The sequence below is a fragment of the Mugil cephalus genome, chromosome 4 (genome assembly GCF_022458985.1).
Source record: "Mugil cephalus isolate CIBA_MC_2020 chromosome 4, CIBA_Mcephalus_1.1, whole genome shotgun sequence".
NCBI lineage: Eukaryota > Metazoa > Chordata > Actinopteri > Mugiliformes > Mugilidae > Mugil > Mugil cephalus.
In genome coordinates, this window is record NC_061773.1 from 14,139,134 (window position 1) to 14,161,570 (window position 22,437).

General features: G+C 38.0%; 3 protein-coding genes and 1 pseudogene across 4 annotated transcripts; 2 read left to right on the forward strand and 2 right to left on the reverse strand.

Moving 5' to 3' along the window:
• Positions 1-1,978: 1,978 nt before the first annotated feature.
• LOC125006691 (transcription factor HES-5-like) lies at positions 1,979-12,809 on the forward strand. Of its 2 annotated transcripts, XM_047582970.1 has the most exons (3): positions 1,979-2,105; positions 2,219-2,684; positions 11,843-12,809. In XM_047582970.1, exons 1-2 carry the CDS (start codon positions 1,983-1,985, stop codon positions 2,636-2,638), a joined length of 543 nt encoding a protein of 180 aa, XP_047438926.1. In that variant the 5' UTR covers positions 1,979-1,982; the 3' UTR covers positions 2,639-2,684; positions 11,843-12,809. The 2 variants fall into 2 exon arrangements, with proteins under 2 accessions (XP_047438926.1, XP_047438925.1); XM_047582969.1 differs by lacking the exon at positions 11,843-12,809 and having other exon boundaries at positions 2,219-3,659.
• On the reverse strand, positions 7,176-8,676 carry LOC125006692 (transcription cofactor HES-6-like). The gene is made up of 2 exons (XM_047582971.1): positions 8,554-8,676; positions 7,176-8,440 (listed from the first exon to the last, which is right to left on the reverse strand). The coding sequence occupies exons 1-2, from the start codon at positions 8,674-8,676 to the stop codon at positions 8,105-8,107; spliced, it is 459 nt and encodes a 152-aa protein (XP_047438927.1). The 3' UTR covers positions 7,176-8,104.
• On the forward strand, positions 11,118-11,836 carry LOC125006685 (transcription factor HES-5-like). The gene is made up of 2 exons (XM_047582964.1): positions 11,118-11,269; positions 11,383-11,836. Exons 1-2 carry the CDS (start codon positions 11,147-11,149, stop codon positions 11,815-11,817), a joined length of 558 nt encoding a protein of 185 aa, XP_047438920.1. The 5' UTR covers positions 11,118-11,146; the 3' UTR covers positions 11,818-11,836.
• A 6,979-nt stretch (positions 12,810-19,788) lies between the features above and the next one.
• Positions 19,789-21,469, reverse strand: LOC125006686 (annotated as a pseudogene).
• Positions 21,470-22,437: the final 968 nt, after the last annotated feature.

The window sequence follows — 22,437 nt, forward strand, 5'->3', positions numbered from 1 at the left end:
TATGTCAGAGTGCGGTTCCTCATTGATTTAATTTAGAATAAGTGAAGACAGTAATCATGCTGTTGTCTGGATGCAGTTGAGTCTTTTGACACGTGCCTTGCAGTCAGTGTGAGTAACAAGTTGATCCCAGTTTCCCACACTGACTCCATGTGCTGCAGTCAATGATCTACAAAGAGACTTGTGCGACAGATGCTGGAGGTGTGTCCTAGTAGAAACAGAGCACTACATCACCAACCATCTGGAGGGAAAGGATTTCATTGGACAGCTCTGACACTTTATAAAATCTGAAATTATTCTCAGTAATCTGTTCTCATGTAGAAAACATGTGATAAAGTAAAATAATCTTTAAGTTTACTGATGTATTATTTATATTTGTGGTTTACAGACATTATGATATCTCCAGTCATAATCATAACTAAACTGATTATAAATTTCATCTCAGAGTGTGGGAGGTGTCTTGGGAGGCATCATTTTCCTGAAGTGTGCCAAATCCCTTTGGAGAATTAGTTGGCTGCTGATGGAGTGCTTATCATTAAACTTTGCTCTCCAGAGTTTTCCCACACTCCGTCCATTAGCACAAAATAGACACATGGCCTTCTACCAGTTATGGGTTTGATGATCCCATTTGGACGAACAGTACTTTGTGGGCAACCCCTAAAATATTTGCCTATTAATTAAATAAGTGGATGCTGAAGCTGTATCTCCAAATTAAAATTAAGAAACTTACCAACCCACAAAAATGACTCTTAATACCAACAGGATGATCCTGGACATATGTTATGATTCAGTGGATAGTTCTAAAATTAATTTTATTCTGATTCAATCTTGTAACTCATTAACTTTTACATTATGAGACTCATTTCTCTGTTGGTCTGTTACATTAACTATTTGTGTATTTATTTTCCAAGGACAGAAAGATTGTGGGAAATGTCAGAAGACCAGAGTCACAGTTCAAGTTGATTTGCATCTTTAACAACGCCAGCACCCGACTATTGTCCACAGGGATTTGCCACACTTCATGAAACAGCTGCGTCGATCACCCCCTTCATATAGAGACATATTAAAGTAGTCCATGACAGAAAGGTTTCATGTTGAGCTGGATGTGAAACTTTGTACAACTACAAATTCAATCAGTGTCAGAGGAAAAAATACATGATGTTGATGATTGTTCTATTTTTAACTGTCTCTCAATATTTGAATGAAAACGTCTGAAGCAGCCAATCAGGTCGTTTCCCTCCAGATGGTTGGTGACGTCAGCCTCTGTCTCTGTTAGAGCACACCACCAGCAAACATCACAAAAGCTCCAACCAAAGTCCTTTTGTAGTGCACTGACCACACCATTCAAAGACTGAGTGTGGGAAACCGAGAGAAACTTTCTGCTCACACCAACGACAAACCACAAACCACAAGACACAAGACACACCTGCTACATCTGGACAACATGACTTTGTCTCAGTTAAAACGCAGCACTGATAAAGACACTATTTCTCTTAAATACAAAAATCTGGAAATTACAAAATGGAAAGTGGATAATACAACAGACTGTTATGATATTACAACTGATTATAAATATAAGGATATCATCATCAACATAAAACCACCAAGTGACGGATGAGTGTTTAGATAGACAAGATAATAAAATAAATAATTAAATAAAATAAACAGAAGTGCCCCTAAAAAGGTGATTTCATATGTGTCATGAGATGATGAGGGTGTGTTCAGTCAAAGTCATTGATTTCAGCATCAGGCATCAGATCAACTCTCTCCACAGGGTCACCACTTTCCCAGATCTACACAGAGCTCCTCTACCTGTTCCCCTGAGATCTAACTATTGTCACCCACTAATATGACCACTGAGCATGTGTCAGGACAGATTTCCCTTTTCTTTTCTCCAGCTCTCTGATTGTCTCAGACTGTGGGAAACATCAACTAGACCAAGACCCACACATTCATATGGAGATGTGGGAGTATAAATAGGAGGGATGAAGCCAGCAGAGATCAGATTCTCTCTACAGAGACCTCTACAACACAGAGATCCAGACATGGCACCTACAACCACTGCAGCAATGACCAACTCTCAGGAACATCTCACTCTGACACACAAGGTAAATTGAGAATATGACAACACTTGAAAATATTTTGTGAAGAGTTTTCTTATTTAACACCAACCTTAGACTCCAGAACAAGTTGATTAATGACTTTCTTCTTCTTCCTGCAGCTCAGAAAGCCTCTGGTGGAGAAGTTACGCAGAGAGCGAATCAACAGCAGCATTGAGCAGCTCAAGTCTCTCCTGGGTCCAGAGTTCCTCAAACAGCAGCCAGACTCCAAGCTGGAGAAAGCAGACATCCTGGAGATGACAGTTTACTTCTTGAGACGACTGCAGCAGCAGCATCAAGCTGTGGACTCTGTTGATCAGGGCTACTCCAGGTGTGTCCAACAGGTGGTGCACTTCTTGTCCAAGGAGGAGGTGAAGACTCAGTCCCAGAGAAGACTGATGGACCACTTCAACAAGCTGCAGTCTTCCTCTGAGAAGAAGAAGCTGAGAGAGGCTGACTTCTCTCCTCTGAGCTCCACAGTCCAGACCAGCATCACCAAAGACAAGAGTCCAGTCAACAGCTCCCTCTGGAGGCCGTGGTAGACACCTACAGCCTGGAGTTACAACCAGTCCAAATGTAAATGACCACATTGGTCAAATATTACTGGACTGAAGTCTCTGAAATATTATGGACTTGTTCTTCTGTTTGTACAGAAGGTTTATATTAGTGTTTCTTTGTGAAATGTGACATTTCCTGAGGAAATGACTCAAACAATATCTTTCAGTTTAAGAAAGAAAACATCTTGTCATAGAACAGACGAGATAAAAAGACCATGTTGGTCAAAGATTACAGGAACTGAATCTATGAAATTTACAGAATGGTTCTTCTATATGAACAGAAGGTTGAATGATAGAAAAAGAAATATTTCCGATGGAAACAATGAAACAAGATAACATTATCTTTCATATTAAGAAAGAACCTTTGTCATTTATTCAGTTTAAATGAAAGTAAAGCTAATGATCATTTGCTATGATTGTGTTCCATCATCACTTTGCGGTGATACATGATGAAATGAAGTTTATTACTTCCTGAGTTTTATTGTTTCGATAAAAAAACATTTAATTGTCCTTTTTCTGGACATTCTTTAAAGTGACTTCATTTTAATCTCTTTGATTACTCAGCACTGATCTGTTTTAAGATCTACATGTATTTGTTTCCTTTTCTTTAAAGGATATGTAACAACATGAAACTGTGTGGATTATAAAGACTGTGAACTTTTCTTTTCACAAAATGTATTGACTTCACTTGGTTTTAACCTGCTCACATCACTTTGTGATGATTTTAACATGATCTGTTGTAAGGTCAGTTTTCTCTCTGTCTTTGTTATAAAGTGCAGTTTGTGTTTGTTTTGAAATATGTTTCATGTCAAACTGAATGATGATTCTTCTCATGACGTTTGAGTCTTTTGTAAAGACGACTGTTCCTCCACTCATTTTGAGTACAGAGTCTTGGAGATGTTACCAAGTTATTGTTGTGATGTATCATCACGTCTATCTGACTCCAGTTGGAGTTTTCATGAACTAACACTGAGTTCATGTCAATAATAAAATCACTGAAATATAATGAACGTCTGTGTTTACATGTCATTTCTTCTACATCATAGTTGTCTCACTGTGATCAAGGATCATTTCTTCATGTGTCTTTTTTAATATTCTTCAAACATAACTAACAGAGAGCTGCAGTATCAGTCTATAATTCACTGTCCAACATCAGGATTCACATCTGGAAGATAAGTGTCTTTTCATAAATACACATACTCCTTTTAGTTTAAATGTAAGAATATTATATGTTCAGATGGACTGATGGAGAAATCTGATCAAGTCTTATTATCTGTGTCTCTCTATTCATGTGCAGGAGGTTAATGTAAGTGATGACAGCTAGTGGAGATATTTTCATTTCACCTCTACTTCAGTATCAAGATGAACAAATAGCTGAGTCATCATTTTAGATCAGTCCTCAGTTCCAGGTGGTGGAATGCCAAAACTTTAAAGTAACTATTGTCTCCTAATGTGATGGATAAGGAGACACACTTCTATTGTTCCTCCAGTGAAAGCAGTGAAAAGACAGAGTGTGGGAAACCAGAGGAAACTCACTCTCAGATCCGTTGTGGGACAATAGATCCAGACCTTTGACCTGAGCAGACAGACGTCAACGTGAAGCCTGAATCTGGAGGAATCTGTTCAGATTTTATTTGATAAACGTACAGATAAGTTATTTCATTACATACATCTACATATTGTGGTTGTGGGTTTTATTGTTAAAGGATAGAAACGTACTAAGGATTCCTACAATCATTTCAGTGACGTACTTGACTCTGTTTAATTTACATCCAATTTTAAATTTAAACAACAATATCAGATTTTGAGGAGCTGTAAAAAGTATTAAAATAAAAAACAAAATCACGTGAAAGTACTGCACTAAAATTAGAATCCTCAAACTGTTTATTTGGATTCAGGCACATGTCTTAACATCTTGTAATGGACGGAGTGTGTCCAGTTGAGTGTGATTAGCATCGTCACCACCACCAGCAGCCGAATATTCTCCAAAGGAATCAGTACATGTCAAAGACCAGCTGCCTCAACCTCCCACCCTCATTTAGACAGAACAAATTCTGATCCACTTTCTCATTCAAATACATAGTTCTTGAAAAATGTGACAATATAAAAACACCAAACAACATGTCCCATCAACTTGGCTGTTGGAATGAACAATTCCAAACACAATGATTGTGCTACATAACACCAATACAACACTATATGAGGATCACAGTCTAAAGATCATATTTTATCAAATGAAATTATGATATCATATGGGTTCGTTACTAGATATAGATTGTAGTACAACAGAAGCACTTGAAGTAAGAATCTAATTCCAGTAACTGATCAAAAGTTACTGATCCCTGATCCCAGCATCAGACATCAGATGTGCTCTGATCTGATCAGATGTAGATATAGTTAATGATGTGCGGCCATTAATCGAAGCAGACTTAGTCATAAATGATCAAACCTCAGTCAGGACATTTCCATCGTCACCAGTTTGACGTGTTGGAATGACAAAAATGTAAGATTGTCTAAGTGTTGTTTCCTAAAAGAGGACACACACTGCAGCTAATGTGATGAATAATGAGACACACTGAGACACACGTGTATTGATCCCCCAGTAAAAGCAGTAAAGGGTCAGATGGTGGGAAACCAGGGAAAACTCACTCTCAGAACCCCAGTGGGACAATAGAAGCAGACCTCTGCCCTGAAGAGACATAAAAAGAGAAAATGACTCAAGTGAAAGAAACTCTTTTCTGTTTCATGTCTGTCCTGCAAATGTGAAAGTATTTACAGAGAGGAAGAGACAATGAGACAGATGACCAAGAGGACAGGGTTTGGATCTAAAATACTTTCTCATCACATGTCAGTCACATAACACGTTAGACCGAAGTATAATTTCATCTTTATACTAAACCTGATGTTTAACAAACTTAAAAACTAGCAAAACTGACTAACATTAACTGCTTGTGTATTTATTTTCCAAGGACAGAAAGATTGTGGGAAATGTCTGAAGACCAGAGTCACACTTCAAGTTGATTTGCATCTTTAACAACGCCAGCACCCGACTATTGTCCACAGGGATTTGGCACACTTCATGAAACAGCTGCGTCGATCACCCCCTTCATGGAGAGACATATTAAAGTAGTCCATGACAGAAAGGTTTCATGTTGAGCTGGAGGTGAAACTTTCTACAACTACAAATTCAAGCAGTGTCAGAGGAAAAAATACATGATGTTGATGATTGTTTATTGCTATTTTTAACTGTCTCTCAATATTTGAATGAAAACATCTGAAGCAGCCAATCAGGTCGTTTCCCTCCAGATGGTTGGTGACGTCAGCCTCTGTCTCTGTTAGAGCACACCACCAGCAAACATCACAAAAGCTCCAACCAAAGTCCTTTTGTAGTGCACTGACCACACCATTCAAAGACTGAGTGTGGGAAACCGAGAGAAACTTTCTGCTCACACCAACGACAAACCACAAGACACAAGACACAAGACACACCTGCTACATCTGGACAACATGACTTTGTCTCAGTTAAAACGCAGCACTGATAAAATGCTGATTTCTTTTTCTTCATAAATACAAGAATTTGGAAATTACAAAATGGAAAGTGGATAATACAACAGACTGTTATGATATTAGAAATGATTATAAATATAAGGATATCATCATCAACATAAAACCACCAAGTGATGGATGAGTGTTTTGATAGAGATGATAATAGAGATTCTACAAAAAAATAAAATAAAAGACTGATTTAACAGGTGATAATATCACATACAGACAATATGTTTAATGTCAAATCACAGCTGCAAGATTCTTAAACTAATAATGGAGAAATATAAGTTAAACATGAACAAGATGAAGTAATAACATGTTGAAAGTGTGCTGATTCTTATTGGTGTAATAGAGGAACCATTAAAGACATGATTTAACTTGAGTCTCAGGCTCCTTTTAAACCTATGTCCCTTCAGGCCAAAGGTCTGGATCTATTATTCCTCAGAGGCTCTGTGAGTGAGTTTGTTCTGGTTTCCCACACTCTGTCTATTCACTGCTTTCACTGGAGGAACAATAGAAGTGTGCCTTATTATGCATCACATTAGACACAGTGTGTGGCCTCTCTAAGGAGAGAAAACTATTTTATACAATAAATCACCTAAAACTGATAATTTCCCCAAAATACAGTCATAGTGCATCAACAGTGTCATTCAACCATATGTTTTCATTGGGTTTGACTACTTAATTCAGACGAATTGAACAATGTGACTGTGATCGACTCTCAACGTCAGTAATTTTAATAGCATTATGTAGCTATGTTTTGTTTGAAGCTAAATGTGTCTGTTGGAGATAAACAATTAGTCTACAAACTATTTTCATGAGGATTTGTCAATCTAATGTAGGGACATGGTGGAGACATCTGTCAATCAACTTGAAGTGACAGATAATGGTGGACACGTGCCTGTCTTCATAAAGAGGGTAACTACAACATACAGTAACAAGAGAACACATCATATTCAATAGGCAGTTTGTTTATTCATCAAGGCACACGGAGCCACATCAAGTTTGAAAGCTCCAACAAGAGGTGATGATTCATCACAACAACAACTTGTAGATTTCTACAAGACACACTGTACTCAGAGAGAGTAAAGGAACAACTGTCTTCAGAAAAGATAAACAATTAACAGTATTTAAGGACACAGTACTCACTGTACCAATAATAACCAAATAAAATAAAACACAGTTAAGACTAACCTTAAAACAGATCACATCATTATTAATGACCAGTAAAGTCAATAGAGTCAAACTAAATCAAACTTCACAACAAAACTGTGACATTAAAGAAAACCTTTGCAGTAAAGGATGAAAATCTCGATCTTAAAACTGATCTTTTTTTGTAATCACTGTAAGTGATGTAACATTAACAACATGTCCATATAAAGGACAATTAAGATATTATATCAAAATGATCTATTATTACATTACCACTATGTTTGACCCACAGTGAAGATAACAGTATGAACTATTTTAAAACCTTTTAAAATAAAAGGATAAACATTTGGATCTTATAACAGATCAGTTTGATGATTCAGAGAGTTTAAAAACACAATTAGTCCGTAGAAAGAACACTAACAATTTTGATCACAACGACCAATAAGAATCAATAGATAACAAATGTTATCATAGTTTAACCAGTACTTGAAGTACAGTCAGAAATAGTAATTGCTGATGCAACCAGATTTAGTTCATGCAACATGCACAACAAGATGTTTTCTTTCTTAACATGAAAGATATAGTTTCAGTCATTTCCTCAGGAAATGTCACATTTCACAAAGAAACACTAATATAAACCTTCTGTACAAACAGAAGAACAAGTCCATAATATTTCAGAGACTTCAGTCCAGTAATCTTTGACCAATGTGGTCATTTACATTTGGATTGGTTGTAACTCCAGGCTGTAGGTGTCTACCACGGCCTCCAGAGGAAGCTGTTGACTGGACTCTTGTCTTTGGTGATGCTGGTCTGGACTGTGGAGCTCAGAGGAGAGAAGTCAGCCTCTCTCAGGTTCTTCTTCTCAGAGGAAGACTGCAGCTTGTTGAAGTGCTCCATCAGTCTTCTCGGTTGTTGATGCTGCTGCAGCATCTGTGTCAGGAGACAGACTGTCATCTCCAGGATGTCTGCTTTCTCCAGCTTGGAGTCTGGCTGCTGTTTGAGGAACTCTGGACCCAGGAGAGACTTGAGCTGCTCAATGCTGCTGTTGATTCGCTCTCTGCGTAACTTCTCCACCAGAGGCTTTCTGAGCTGCAGGAAGAAGAAGAAAGTCATTAATCAACTTGTTCTGGAGTCTAGAGTTGATGTTAAATAAGAAAACTCTTGACAAAATATCTTCAAGTGTTGTCAGATTCTCAATTTACCTTGTGTGTCAGAGTGAGATGTTCCTGAGAGTTGGTCATTGCTGCAGTGGTTGTAGGAGCCATGTCTGGATCTCTGTGTTGCAGAGGTCTCTGTAGAGAGAATCTGATCTCTGCTGGCTTCATCCCTCCTATTTATACTCCCACATCTCCATATGAATGTGTGGGTCTTGGTCTGGTTGATGTTTCCCACAGTCTGAACCAATCAGAGAGCTCTGTGAGACAATAAGACATGTGGAGCAGCAACATGATCCCTTTAATGCCCTGGAGGCAATAGTTAGGTCTCAGGGGAGCAGGTGGAGGATGGAGGGGAGATAGAGAGAGACTCACAGAGCTCTGTGTGAAAGTGGTGACCCTGCCTGATGCTGGGATCAATGACTTTGACTGAGCACACACTTATCATCTTATCACACACATGGAGGAATAACGTTGATTATATAATGTACATGTAGGATACAAATTAATAGTAATATATAGACTACTTGGGAATTAAGGTTTAGTAATTATGTGTAATATATCCCTTCAACAGGTGAAAGATTTCATCATAACTGATCATTTTGGATGTTTTAATTTCATACATATTCCCTTAAACATCTTTTCTTCATCAACACACATATTTGATAAACAGGACTATGTAATGTCAGAGTGTGGTTCCTCATTGATTTAATTTAGAATAAGTGAAGACAGTAATCGTGCCGTTGTCTGGATGTAGTTGAGTCTTTTGACACGTGCCTTGCAGTCAGTGTGAGTAACAAGTTGATCCCAGTTTCCCACACTGACTCCATGTGCTGCAGTCAATGATCCACAAAGAGACTTGTGTGACAGATGCTGGAGGTGTGTCCTAGTAGAAACAGAGCATTACATCATCAACCATCTGGAGGGAAAGGATTTCATTGGACGGCTCTGACGCTTTGTAAAATCTGAAATTATTCTCAATAATCTGTTGTCATGTAAAATACATGTGATAAAGTAAAATAATCTTTAAATTTACTTATGTATTATTTATATTTGTGGTTTACAGACATTATGATATCTCCAGTCATAATCATAACTAAACTGATTATAAATTTCATCTCAGAGTGTGGGATGTGTCTTGGGAGACATCATTTTCCTGAAGTGTGCCAAATCCCTTTGGAGAATTAGTTGGCTGCTGATGGAGTGCTTATCATTAAACTTTGCCCTCCAGAGTTTTCCCACACTCCGTCCATTAGCACAAAATAGACACATGGCCTTCTACCAGTTGTGGGTTTGATGATCCCATTTAGACGAACAGTATTTTGTGGGCAACCCCTAAAATATTTGCCTATTAATTAAAGAAGTAGATACTAAAGCTGTATCTCCAAATTAAAATTAAGAAACTTTCCAACCCACAAAAATGACTCTTAATACCAACTGGACAAATGTTATGATTCAGTGGATCGTTCTGAAAGTGAATTTTATTCTGATTCAGTCTTGTAACTCGTTAACTTATACATAATGAGACTCATTCCTCTGTTGGTCTGTTACATTAACTATTTGTGTATTTATTTTCCAAGGACAGAAAGATTGTGGGAAATGTCTGAAGACCAGAGTCACAGTTCAAGTTGATTTGCATCTTTAACAATGCCAGCACCCGACTATTGTCCACAGGGATTTGGCACACTTCATGAAACAGCTGCGTCGATCACCCCCTTCATGGAGAGACATATTAAAGTAGTCCATGACAGAAAGGTTTCATGTTGAGCTGGAGGTGAAACTTTCTACAACTACAAATTCAATCAGTGTCAGAGGAAAAAATACATGATGTTGATGATTGTTCTATTTTTAACTGTCTCTCAATATTTGAATGAAAACGTCTGAAGCAGCCAATCAGGTCGTTTCCCTCCAGATGGTTGGTGACGTCAGCCTCTGTCTCTGTTAGAGCACACCACCAGCAAACATCACAAAAGCTCCAACCAAAGTCCTTTTGTAGTGCACTGACCGCACCATTCAAAGACTGAGTGTGGGAAACCGAGAGAAACTTTCTGCTCACACCAACGACAAACCACAAGACACAAGACACAAGACACAAGACACACCTGCTACATCTGGACAACATGACTTTGCCTCAGTTAAAACACATTGCTGATCAAATGCTGATTTATTTTTTTTCTTGAATACAAGAATTTGGAAAATACAAAATGGAAAGTGGAAACTGATTATAAATATAAGGATATCATCATCAACATAAAACCACCAAGTGATGGATGAGTGTTTTGATAGACATGATAATAAAATAAATAAATAAATCAAATAAACAGAAATGCCCCTAAAAAGGTGATTTCATATGTGTCATGAGATGATGAGGGTGTGTTCAGTCAAAGTCATTGATTTCAGCATCAGGCATCAGATCAACTCTCTCCACAGGGTCACCACTTTCCCAGATCTACACAGAGCTCCTCCACCTGTTCCCCTGAGATCTAACTATTGTCACCCACTAATATGACCACTGAGCATGTGTCAGGACAGATTTCCCTTTGCTTTTTTCCAGCTCTCTGATTGGTTCAGACTGTGGGAAACATCAACTAGACCAAGACCCACACATTCATATGGAGATGTGGAAGTATAAATAGGAGGGATGAAGCCAGCAGAGATCAGATTCTCTCTACAGAGACCTCTACAACACAGAGATCCAGACATGGCACCTACAACCACTGCAGCAATGACCAACTCTCAGGAACATCTCACTCTGACACACAAGGTAAATTGAGAATCTGACAACATTTTAAAATATTTTGTCAAGATTTTTCTTATATAACACCAACTCTAGACTCCAGAACAAGTTGATTAATGACTTTTTTCTTCTTCCTCCAGCTCAGAAAGCCTCTGGTGGAGAAGTTACGCAGAGAGCGAATCAACAGCAGCATTGAGCAGCTCAAGTCTCTCCTGGGTCCAGAGTTCCTCAAACAGCAGCCAGGCTCCAAGCTGGAGAAAGCAGACATCCTGGAGATGACAGTTTACTTCTTGAGACGACTGCAGCAGCAGCAGCAGCAGCAGCAGCATCAAGCTGTGGACTCTGTTGATCAGGGCTACTCCAGGTGTGTCCAACAGGTGGTGCACTTCTTGTCCAAGGAGGAGGTGAAGACTCAGTCCCAGAGAAGACTGATGGAACACTTCAACAAGCTGCAGTCTTCCTCTGAGAAGAAGAAGCTGAGAGAGGCTGACTTCTCTCCTCTGAGCTCCACAGTCCAGACCAGCATCACCAAAGACAAGAGTCCAGTCAACAGCTTCCTCTGGAGGCCGTGGTAGACACCTACAGCCTGGATTTGACCACATTGGTCAAATATTACTGGACTGAAGTCTCTGAAATATTATGGACTTGTTCTTCTGTTTGTACAGAAGGTTTATATTAGTGATCTATGTGAAATGTAACATTTCCTGAGGAAATGACTGAAACAATATCTTTCATGTTAAGATATAAAACATCTTGTCATGGAACAGATGAGATAAAAAGACCATGTTGGTCAAAGATTACAGGAACTGAATCTATGAAATTTAAATACTTGTTCTTCTATATGAACAGAAGGTTGAATATTAGAAAAAGAAATATTTCCTATGGAAATAATGAAACAGGACAACATTATCTTTCATATTAAGAAAGAACTTTTGTCATTTATTCAGTTTAAATGAAAGTAAAGCTAATGTTCATTTGCTTTGATTGTGTTCCATCATCACTTTGTGGTGATACATGATGAAATGAAGTTTATTACTTCCTGAGTTTTATTGTTTTGATAAAAACATTTAATTGTCCTTTTTCTGGACATTCTTTAAAGTGACTTCATTTTAATCTCTTTGATTACTCAGCACTGATCTGTTTTAAGATCTACATGTATTTGTTTCCTTTTCTTTAAAGGATATCTAACAACATGAAACTGTGTGGATTATAAAGACTGTGAACTTTTCTTTTCACAAAATGTATTGACTTCACTTGGTTTTAACCTGCTCACATCACTTTGTGATGATTTTAACATGATCTGTTGTAAGGTCAGTTTTCTCTTTGTTTTTGTTATAAAGTGCAGATTGTGTTTGTTTTGAAATATGTTTCATGTCAAACTGAATGATGATTCTTCTCATGACGTTTGAGTCTTTTGTAAAGACGACTGTTCCTCCACTCATTTTGAGTACAGAGTCTTGGAGATGTTACCAAGTTATTGTTGTGATGTATCATCACGTCTATCAGACTCCAGTTGGAGTTTTCATGAACTAACACTGAGTTCATGTCAATAATAAAATCACTGAAATATAATGAACGTCTGTATTTACATGTCATTTCTTCTAAATCATAGTTGTCTCACTGTGATCAAGGATCATTTCTTCATGTGTCTTTTTTAATATTCTTCAAACATAACTAACAGAGAGCTGCAGTATCAGTCTATAATTCACTGTCCAACATCAGGATTCACATCTGGAAGATAAGTGTCTTTTCATAAATACACCTGCAGACTCCTTTTAGTTTAAATGTAAGAATATTATATGTTCAGATGGACTGATGGAGAAATCTGATCAAGTCTTATTATCTGTGTCTCTCTATTCATGTGCAGGAGGTTAATGTAAGTGATGACAGTTAGTGGGAATATTTTCATTTCAACTCTATTTCAGTATCAAGATGAACAAATAGCTGAGTCATCATTTTAGATCAGTCCTTAGTTCCAGGTGGTGGAATGCCAAAACTTTGAAGTAACTATTGTCTCCTAATGTGATGGGTAAGGAGACACACTTCTATTGTTCCTTCAGTGAAAGCAGTGAAAAGACAGAGTGTGGGAAACCAGAGGAAACTCACTCTCAGATCCGTTGTGGGACAATAGATCCAGACCTTTGACCTGAGCAGACAGACGTCAACATGGAGCCTGAATCTGGAGGAATCTGTTCAGATTTTATTTGATAAACGTACAGATAAGTTATTTCATTTCATACATCTACATATTGTGGTTGTGGGTTTTATTGTTAAAGGATAGAAACGTACTAAGGATTCCTCCAATTATTTCAGTGACGTACTTGACTCTGTTTAATTTACATCCAATTTTAAATTTAAACAACGATATCAGATGTTGAGGAGCTGTAAAAAGTATGAAAAAAAAACAAACAACAAAAACACTACCAAATACTGCACTAAAATTAAAATCCTCAAACTATTTATCTGGATTCAGGCACATGTCTTAACATCTTGTAATGGACAGAGTGTGTCCAGTTGAGTGTGATTAGCATCGTCACCACCAGCAGCCGACTATTCTCCAAAGGACTCGGCACATGTCAAAGACCAGCTGCCTCAACCTCCCACTCTCATTTAAAAGAGAACAAATTCTGATCCACTTTCTACTTCAAACACATAGTTCTTGAAAAATGTAACAATATAAAAACACCAAACAACATGTCCCATCAACTTGGCTGTTGGAACGACAAAGTTTTCATGGTTGTTTCAAACTTTCCAGACTGTCACAGTCAGTCAGTGGAGATCTTTCCCTCCAGATGGTTGGTGACGTCAGGCTCCTTTTCTACTACAACACACGTCCAGCTTCAACAGCTCCATTCAGAGTCTTTCAGTGGTTCCTTGGTCACAGAAATGAATGAGTCAGTGCGGGAAACTGAATTCACTTTTCTACTCACACTGACAAAAAAGGGAAAGTCTTGTGATTGTGCTACATAACATGAATACAATACTTTATGAGGACCATAGTCTAAAGATCATATTTATGAAATGAAATTATAATATCATATGAGTTCGTTATTAGATACAGATTGTAGTACAACAGAAGCACTTGAAGTAAGAATCTAATTCCAGTAACTGTTCGAAAGTCACTGATCCCAGCATCTGGCATCAGATCTGCTCTGATCTGATCAGATGTAGATATAGTTAATGATGTGTGGCCATTAATTGAAGCAGCCTTAGTCATAAATGATCAAACCTCAGTCAGGACATTTCCGTTGTCACCAGTTTGACGTGTTGGAATGACAAAAATGTAAGGTTGTCTATGTGTTGTCTCCTAAAAGAGGACACACACTGCAGCTAATGTGATGAATAATGAGACACACTGAGACACACGTGTATTGATCCCCCAGTAAAAGCAGTAAAGGGTCAGATGGTGGGAAACCAGGGAAAACTCACTCTCAGAGCCCCAGTGGGACAATAGAAGCAGACCTCTGCCCTGAAGAGACATGAAAAGAGAAAATGACTCAAGTGAAAGAAACTCTTTTCTGTTTCATGTCTGTCCTGCAAATGTGAAAGTATTTACAGAGAGGATAAGATAATGAGACAGATGACCAAGAGGACAGGGTTTGGATCTAAAATACTTTTGCATCACATGTCAGTCACATAACATGTTAGACCGAAGTATAATTTAATCTTTATACTAAACCTGATGTTTATCAAACTTAAAAACTAGCAAAACTGACTAACATTAACTGTTTGTGTATTTATTTCCTAAGGACAGAAAGATTGTGGGAAATGTCAGAAGACCAGAGTCACAGTTCAAGTTGATTTGCATCTTTAACAACGCCAGCACCCGACTATTGTCCACAGGGATTTGGCACACTTCATGAAACAGCTGCGTCGATCACCCCCTTCATGTAGAGACATATTAAAGTAGTCCATGACAGAAAGGTTTCATGTTGAGCTGGAGGTGAAACTTTCTACAACTACAAATTCAATCAGTGTCAGAGGAAAAAATACATGATGTTGATGATTGTTTATTGCTATTTTTAACTGTCTCTCAATATTTGAATGAAAACATCTGAAGCAGCCAATCAGGTCGTTTCCCTCCAGATGGTTGGTGACGTCAGCCTCTGTCTCTGTTAGAGCACACCACCAGCAAACATCACAAAAGCTCCAACCAAAGTCCTTTTGTAGTGCACTGACCACACCATTCAAAGACTGTGTGGGAAACCGAGAGAAACTTTCTGCTCACACCAACGACAAACCAAAAGACACAAGACACAAGACACACCTGCTACATCTGGACAACATGACTTTGTCTCAGTTAAAACGCAGCACTGATAAAGACACTATTTCTCTTAAATACAAAAATCTGGAAATTACAAAATGGAAAGTGGATAATACAACAGACTGTTATGATATTACAACTGATTATAAATATAAGGATATCATCATCAACATCAAACCACCAAGTGATGTATGAGTGTTTTGATAGACATGATAATAGAGATTCTACAAAATAAATGAAATAAAATAAGTGATATAATAGTTGCTGAGATGATCGGAGTGTGTTCAGTCAAAGTCATTGATTTCAGCATCAGGCATCAGATCAACTCTCTCCACAGGTCACCACTTTCCCAGATCTACACAGAGCTCCTCCACCTGTTCCCCTGAGATCTAACTATTGTCACCCACTAATATGACCACTGAGCATGTGTCAGGGCAGATTTCCCTTTTCTTTTCTCCAGCTCTCTGATTGGTTCACACTGTGGGAAACATCAAGCAGACCAAGACTCACACATTCATATGGAGATGTGGGAGTACAAATAGGAGGGATGAAGCCAGCAGAGATCAGATTCTCTCTACAGAGACCTCTACAACACAGAGATCCAGACATGGCTCCTACAACCACTGCAGCAATGACCAACTCTCAGGAACATCTCACTCTGACACACAAGGTAAATTGAGAATCTGACAACACTTGAAAGTATTTTGTCAAACCTTTCTTATATAATGCTTATTTTACTCCCCAGAACAAGTTGATTGATGACTTTCTTCTTCTTCCTCCAGCTCAGAAAGCCTTTGGTGGAGAAGTTACGCAGAGAGCGAATCAACAGCAGCATTGAGCAGCTAAGTCTCTCCTGGGTCCAGAGTTCCTCAAACAGCAGCCAGACTCCAAGCTGGAGAAAGCAGACATCCTGGAGATGACAGTCTGTCTCCTGACACAGATGCAGCAGCTGCATCAACAACCAAGAAGACTGATGGAGCACTTCAACAAGCTGCAGTCTTCCTCTGAGAAGAAGAACCTGAGAGAGGCTGACTTCTCCCCTCTGAGCTCCACAGTCCAGACCAGCATCACCAAAGACAAGGGTCCAGTCAACAGCTTCCTCTGGAGGCCGTGGTAGACACCTACAGCCTGGAGTTACAACCAGTCCAAATGTAAATGACCACATTGGTCAAAGATTACTGGACTGAAGTCTCTGAAATATTATGGACTTGTTCTTCTGTTTGTACAGAAGGTTTATATTTGTGTTTCTTTGTGAAATGTGACATTTCCTGAGGAAATGACTGAAACAATATCTTTCATGTTAAGAAAGAAAACATCTTGTCATGCATGTTGCATGAACCAAATCTGATTGCATCAGGAACTATTATTTCTGACTGTACTTCAAGTACTGGTTAAACTATGATAACATTTGTTATCTATTGATTCTTATTGATCATTGTGATCAAAATTGTTAGTGTTCTTTTTATGGACTAATTGTGTTTTTAAACTCTCTGAATCATCAAACTGATCTGTTATAAGATCCAAATGTTTATCCTTTTATTTTAAAAGGTTTTAAAAGAGTTCATACTGTTATCTTCACTGTGGGTCAAACATAGTGGTAATGTAATAATAGATAATTTTGATATAATATCTTAATTGTCCTTTATATGGACATGTTGTTAATGTTACATCACTTGCAGTGATTACAAAAAAAGATCAGTTTTAAGATCGAGATTTTCATCCTTTACTGCAAAGGTTTTCTTTAATGTCACAGTTTTGTTGTGAAGTTTGATTTAGTTTGACTCTATTGACTTTACTGGTCATTAATAATGATGTGATCTGTTTTAAGGTTAGTCTTAACTGTGTTTTATTTCATGTGGTTATTATTGGTACAGTGAGTACTGTGTCCTTAAATACTGTTAATTGTTTGTCTTTTCTGAAGACAGTTGTTCCTTTACTCTCTCTGAGTACAGTGTGTCTTGTAGAAATCTACAAGTTGTTGTTGTGATGAATCATCACCTCTTGTTGGAGCTTTCAAACTTGATGTGGCTCCATGTGCCTTGATGAATAAACAAACTGCCTATTGAATATGATGTGTTCTCTTGTTACTGTATGTTGTAGTTACTCTCTTTATGAAGACAGGCACGTGTCCTCCATTTTCTGTCACAGATGATTGACAGATTTCTCCACCATGTCCCTACATTAGACTGACAAATCCTCATGAAAATAGCTTGTAGAGTGATTGTTCCAGAATTACTGATGTTGAGAGTTGATCAGAGTCATATTGTTCAATTCGTCTGAATTAAGTCGTCAAACCAAATGAAAACATATGGTTCAATGACACTGTTGATGCACTATGACTGTATTTTCAGTTTCAGTTTCAGTTTATTTTCAGTTTTAGGTGATTTTTTTTTGTATAAAATTGTTTTCCCTCCTTAGAGATGCCACACACTGTGTCTAATGTGATGCGTTATAAGGCACACTTCTATTGTTCCTCCAGTGAAAGCAGTGAATAGACAGAGTGTGGGAAACCAGAACAAACTCACTCACAGAGCCTCTGAGGAACAATAGATCCAGACCTTTGGCCTGAAGGGACACAGGTTTCAAAGGAGCCTGAGACTCAAGTTAAATCATGTCTTTAATGGTTCCTCTATTACACCAATAAGAATCAGCACACTTTCAACATGTTATTACTTCATCTGTTTCATGTTTAACTTATATTTCTCCATTATGAGTTTGAGAATCTTGCAGCTGTGATTTGACATCAAACATATCATCTGAACAAATTAGAAACTTCTAAACAACAGAGGAAACCACAAACGTTACCAAACTGACCATTTTTATATTATTGGATATAACACAGAAAGATGATGGAGAAACTATTTGTAAATTAAGTCCACATTCAACAATATATGGACTTTTCCAAGAAAAATCTTTTGAGCAAAAGCATTCAAGCAAAACATGTCATACTGTTACATGATGTAAATTACCTGTAAGAAAACAGGACACTGCACAGCAGAGTAGCCGTTCACTAGTTAGCTACATCCACTATTCAGCGCAAATGACAGTCTGTAAAAAGTCCAATGTTTTAGGCCCTGGCTGCCAAATTTGGGATCTCTCTGCTCGTGTGTACGTTAACAGACCGGTGTTTAGCTGTAGTGGTGTTGTCATTTATACTGTAGTTTAGTTTTCTGTTTGCCGTGTGTGCTACAGTAGAAAAGTAAGCTAGCCAATTAGCCTGGTGTCTGGTTGGAGCTTTTATCAGTTAAACGTATGGACTGACGGAGCTTCAGAAGCTGCCCTGCTCTACAGATGCGATGAACCATGATACTGATGACTTGGTTTTGATCAAGACACATGGAACCACATCAAGTTTGAAAGCTCCAACAAGAGGTGATGATTCATCACAACAACAATAAATAATTTGATGATTCTAATTTTAGTACAGTACTTGGAGGTGATTTTGTTAGTTTTTTTGTTCATACTTTTACAGCTCCTCAAATTCTGATATCAGTGTTTAAATTTAAAATTGGATGTAAATTAAACAGAGTCAAGTACGTCACTGAAATGATTGTAGGAATCCTTAGTACGTTTCCATCCTTTAACAATAAAACCCACAAGCAGAATATGTAGATGTATATAATGAAATAACTTATCTGTACGTTTATCAAATAAAATCTGAACAGATTCCTCCAGATTCAGGCTCCATGTTGACGTCCATCTGCTCAGGTCAAAGGTCTGGATCTATTGTCCCACAACGGATCTGAGAGTGAGTTTCCTCTGGTTTCCCACACTCTGTCTTTTCACTGCTTTCACTGGAGGAACAATAGAAGTGTGTCTCCTTACCCATCACATTAGGAGACAATAGGTACTTTAAAGTTTTGGCATTCCACCACCTAGAACTGAGGACTGATCTAAAATGATGACTCAGCTATTTGTTCATCTTGATACTGAAGTAGAGGTGAAATGAAAATATTTCCACTAACTGTCATCACTTACATTAACCTCCTGCACATGAATAGAGAGACACAGATAATAAGACTTGATCAGATTTCTCCATCAGTCCATCTGAACATATAATATTCTTACATTTAAACTAAAAGGAGTCTGCATGTGTATTTATGAAAAGACACTTATCTTCCAGATGTGAATCCTGATGTTGGACAGTGAATTACAGACTGATACTGCAGCTCTCTGTTAGTTATGTTTGAAGAATGTTCAAAAAGACACATGAAGAAATGATCCTTGATCACAGTGAGACAACTATGATTTAGAAGAAATGACATGTAAACACAGACGTTCATTATATTTCAGTGATTTTATTATTGACATGAACTCAGGGTTAGTTCATGAAAACTCCAACTGGAGTCAGATAGACGTGATGATACATCACAACAATAACTTGGTAACATCTCCAAAACTCTGTACTCAAAATGAGTGGAGGAACAGTCGTCTTTACAAAAGACACAAACGTCATGAGAAGAATCATAATTCAGTTTGACATGAAACCTATTTAAAAAAAAAACACAATCTGCACTTTATAAGAAAGACAGAGAGAAAACTGACCTTACAACAGATCATGTTAAAATCATCACAAAGTGATGTGAGCAGTTTAAAATCAAGTGAAGTCAATACATTTTGTGAAAAGAAAAGTTCACAGTCTTTATAATCCACACAGTTTCATGTTGTTAGATATCCTTTAAAGAAAAGGAAACAAATACATGTAGATCTTAAAACAGTTCAGTGCTGAGTAATCAAAGAGATTAAAATGAAGTCACTTTAAAGAATGTCCAGAAAAAGGACAATTAAATGTTTTTATCAAAACAATAAAACTCAGGAAGCAATTAACTTCATTTCATCATGTATCACCACAAAGTGATGATGGAACACAATCATAGCAAATGATCATTAGCTTTACTTTCATTTAAACTGAATAAATGACAAAAGTTCTTTCTTAGTATGAAAGATAATGTTGTCTTGTTTCATTGTTTCCATCGGAAATATTTCTTTTTCTAATATTCAACCTTCTGTTCATAAAGAAGAACAAGTATTTAAATTTCATACATTCAGGTCCTGTAATCTTTGACCAACATGGTCTTTTTATCTCATCTGTTCCATGACAAGATGTTTTATATCTTAACATGAAAGATATTGGTTGAGTCATTTCCTCAGGAAATGTCACATTTCACAAAGAAACACTAATATAAACCTTCTGTACAAACAGAAGAACAAGTCCATAATATTTCAGAGACTTCAGTCCAGTAATATTTGACCAATGTGGTCATTTACATTTGGACTGGTTGTAACTCCAGGCTGTAGGTGTCTACCACGGCCTCCAGAGGGAGCTGTTGACTGGACTCTTGTCTTTGGTGATGCTGGTCTGGACTGTGGAGTTCAGAGGAGAGAAGTCAGCCTCTCTCAGGTTCTTCTTCTCAGAGGAAGACTGCAGCTTGTTGAAGTGTTCCATCAGTCTTCTCTGGGACTGAGTATTCACATTCTTCTTGGACAGGAAGTGCACCACCTGTTGGACACACCTGGAGTAGCCCTGATCAACAGAGTACACAGCTTGATGCTGCTGCTGCTGCTGCAGTCATCTCAGGAAGTAAACTGTCATCTCCAGGATGTCTGCTTTCTCCAGCTTGGAGTCTGGCTGCTGTTTGAGGAACTCTGGACCCAGGAGAGACTTAGCTGCTCAATGCTGCTGTTGATTCGCTCTCTGCGTAACTTCTCCACCAGAGGCTTTCTGAGCTGCAGGAAGAAGAAGAAAGTCATTAATCAACTTGTTCTGGAGTCTAAAGTTGGTGTTATATAAGAAAACTCATGACAAATTATTTTCAAGTGTTGTCAGATTCTCAATGTACCTTGTGTGTCAGAGTGAGATGTTCCTGAGAATTGGTCATTGCTGCAGTGGTTGTATGTGCCATGTCTGGATCTCTGTGTTGTAGAGGTCTCTGTAGAGAGAATCTGATCTCTGCTGGCTTCATCCCTCCTATTTATACTCCCACATCTCCATATGAATGTGTGAGTCTTGGTCTGCTTGATGTTTCCCACAGTGTGAACCAATCAGAGAGCTGGAGAAAAGAAAAGGGAAATCTGTCCTGACACATGCTCAGTGGTCATATTAGTGGGTGACAATAGTTAGATCTCAGGGGAACAGGTGGAGGAGCTCTGTGTAGATCTGGGAAAGTGGTGACCCTGTGGAGAGAGTTGATCTGATGCCTGATGCTGAGATCAATGACTTTGACTGAACACACTCTCATCATCTCATGACACATATGAAATCACTTTTTTAGGGGCACTTCTGTTTATTTTATTTCATTATTTATTTTATTATCATGTCTATCTAAACACTCATCCGTCACTTGGTGGTTTTATGTTGATGATGATATCCTTATATTTATAATCAGTTGTAATATCATAACAGTCTGTTGTATTATCCACTTTCCATTTTGTAATTTCCAGATTTTTGTATTTAAGAGAAATAGTGTCTTTATCAGTGCTGCGTTTTAACTGAGACAAAGTCATGTTGTCTAGATGTAGCAGGTGTGTCTTGTGTCTTGTGTCTTGTGGTTTGTCGTTGGTGTGAGCAGAAAGTTTCTCTCGGTTTCCCACACTCAGTCTTTGAATGGTGTGGTCAGTGCACTACAAAAGGACTTTGGTTGGAGCTTTTGTGATGTTTGCTGGTGGTGTGCTCTAACAGAGACAGAGGCTGACGTCACCAACCATCTGGAGGGAAACGACCTGATTGGCTGCTTCAGACGTTTTCATTCAAATATTGAGAGACAGTTAAAAATAGAACAATCATCAACATCATGTATTTTTTCCTCTGACACTGATTGAATTTGTAGTTGTAGAAAGTTTCACCTCCAGCTCAACATGAAACCTTTCTGTCATGGACTACTTTAATATGTCTCTCCATGAAGGGGGTGATCGACGCAGCTGTTTCATGAAG

Bases quoted from the DNA above. Each gene is read 5' to 3' on its own strand.
- LOC125006691 (XM_047582970.1), top strand. From the start codon at position 1,983: ATGAAGCCAGCAGAGATCAGATTCTCTCTACAGAGACCTCTACAACAC. The intron at 2,106-2,218 runs GTAAATTGAGAA...TTCTTCCTGCAG, and splicing joins ATCTCACTCTGACACACAAG to CTCAGAAAGCCTCTGGTGGA.
- LOC125006692 (XM_047582971.1), bottom strand. From the start codon at position 8,676: ATGAAGCCAGCAGAGATCAGATTCTCTCTACAGAGACCTCTGCAACAC. The intron at 8,441-8,553 runs GTAAATTGAGAA...TTCTTCCTGCAG, and splicing joins ATCTCACTCTGACACACAAG to CTCAGAAAGCCTCTGGTGGA.
- LOC125006685 (XM_047582964.1), top strand. From the start codon at position 11,147: ATGAAGCCAGCAGAGATCAGATTCTCTCTACAGAGACCTCTACAACAC. The intron at 11,270-11,382 runs GTAAATTGAGAA...TTCTTCCTCCAG, and splicing joins ATCTCACTCTGACACACAAG to CTCAGAAAGCCTCTGGTGGA.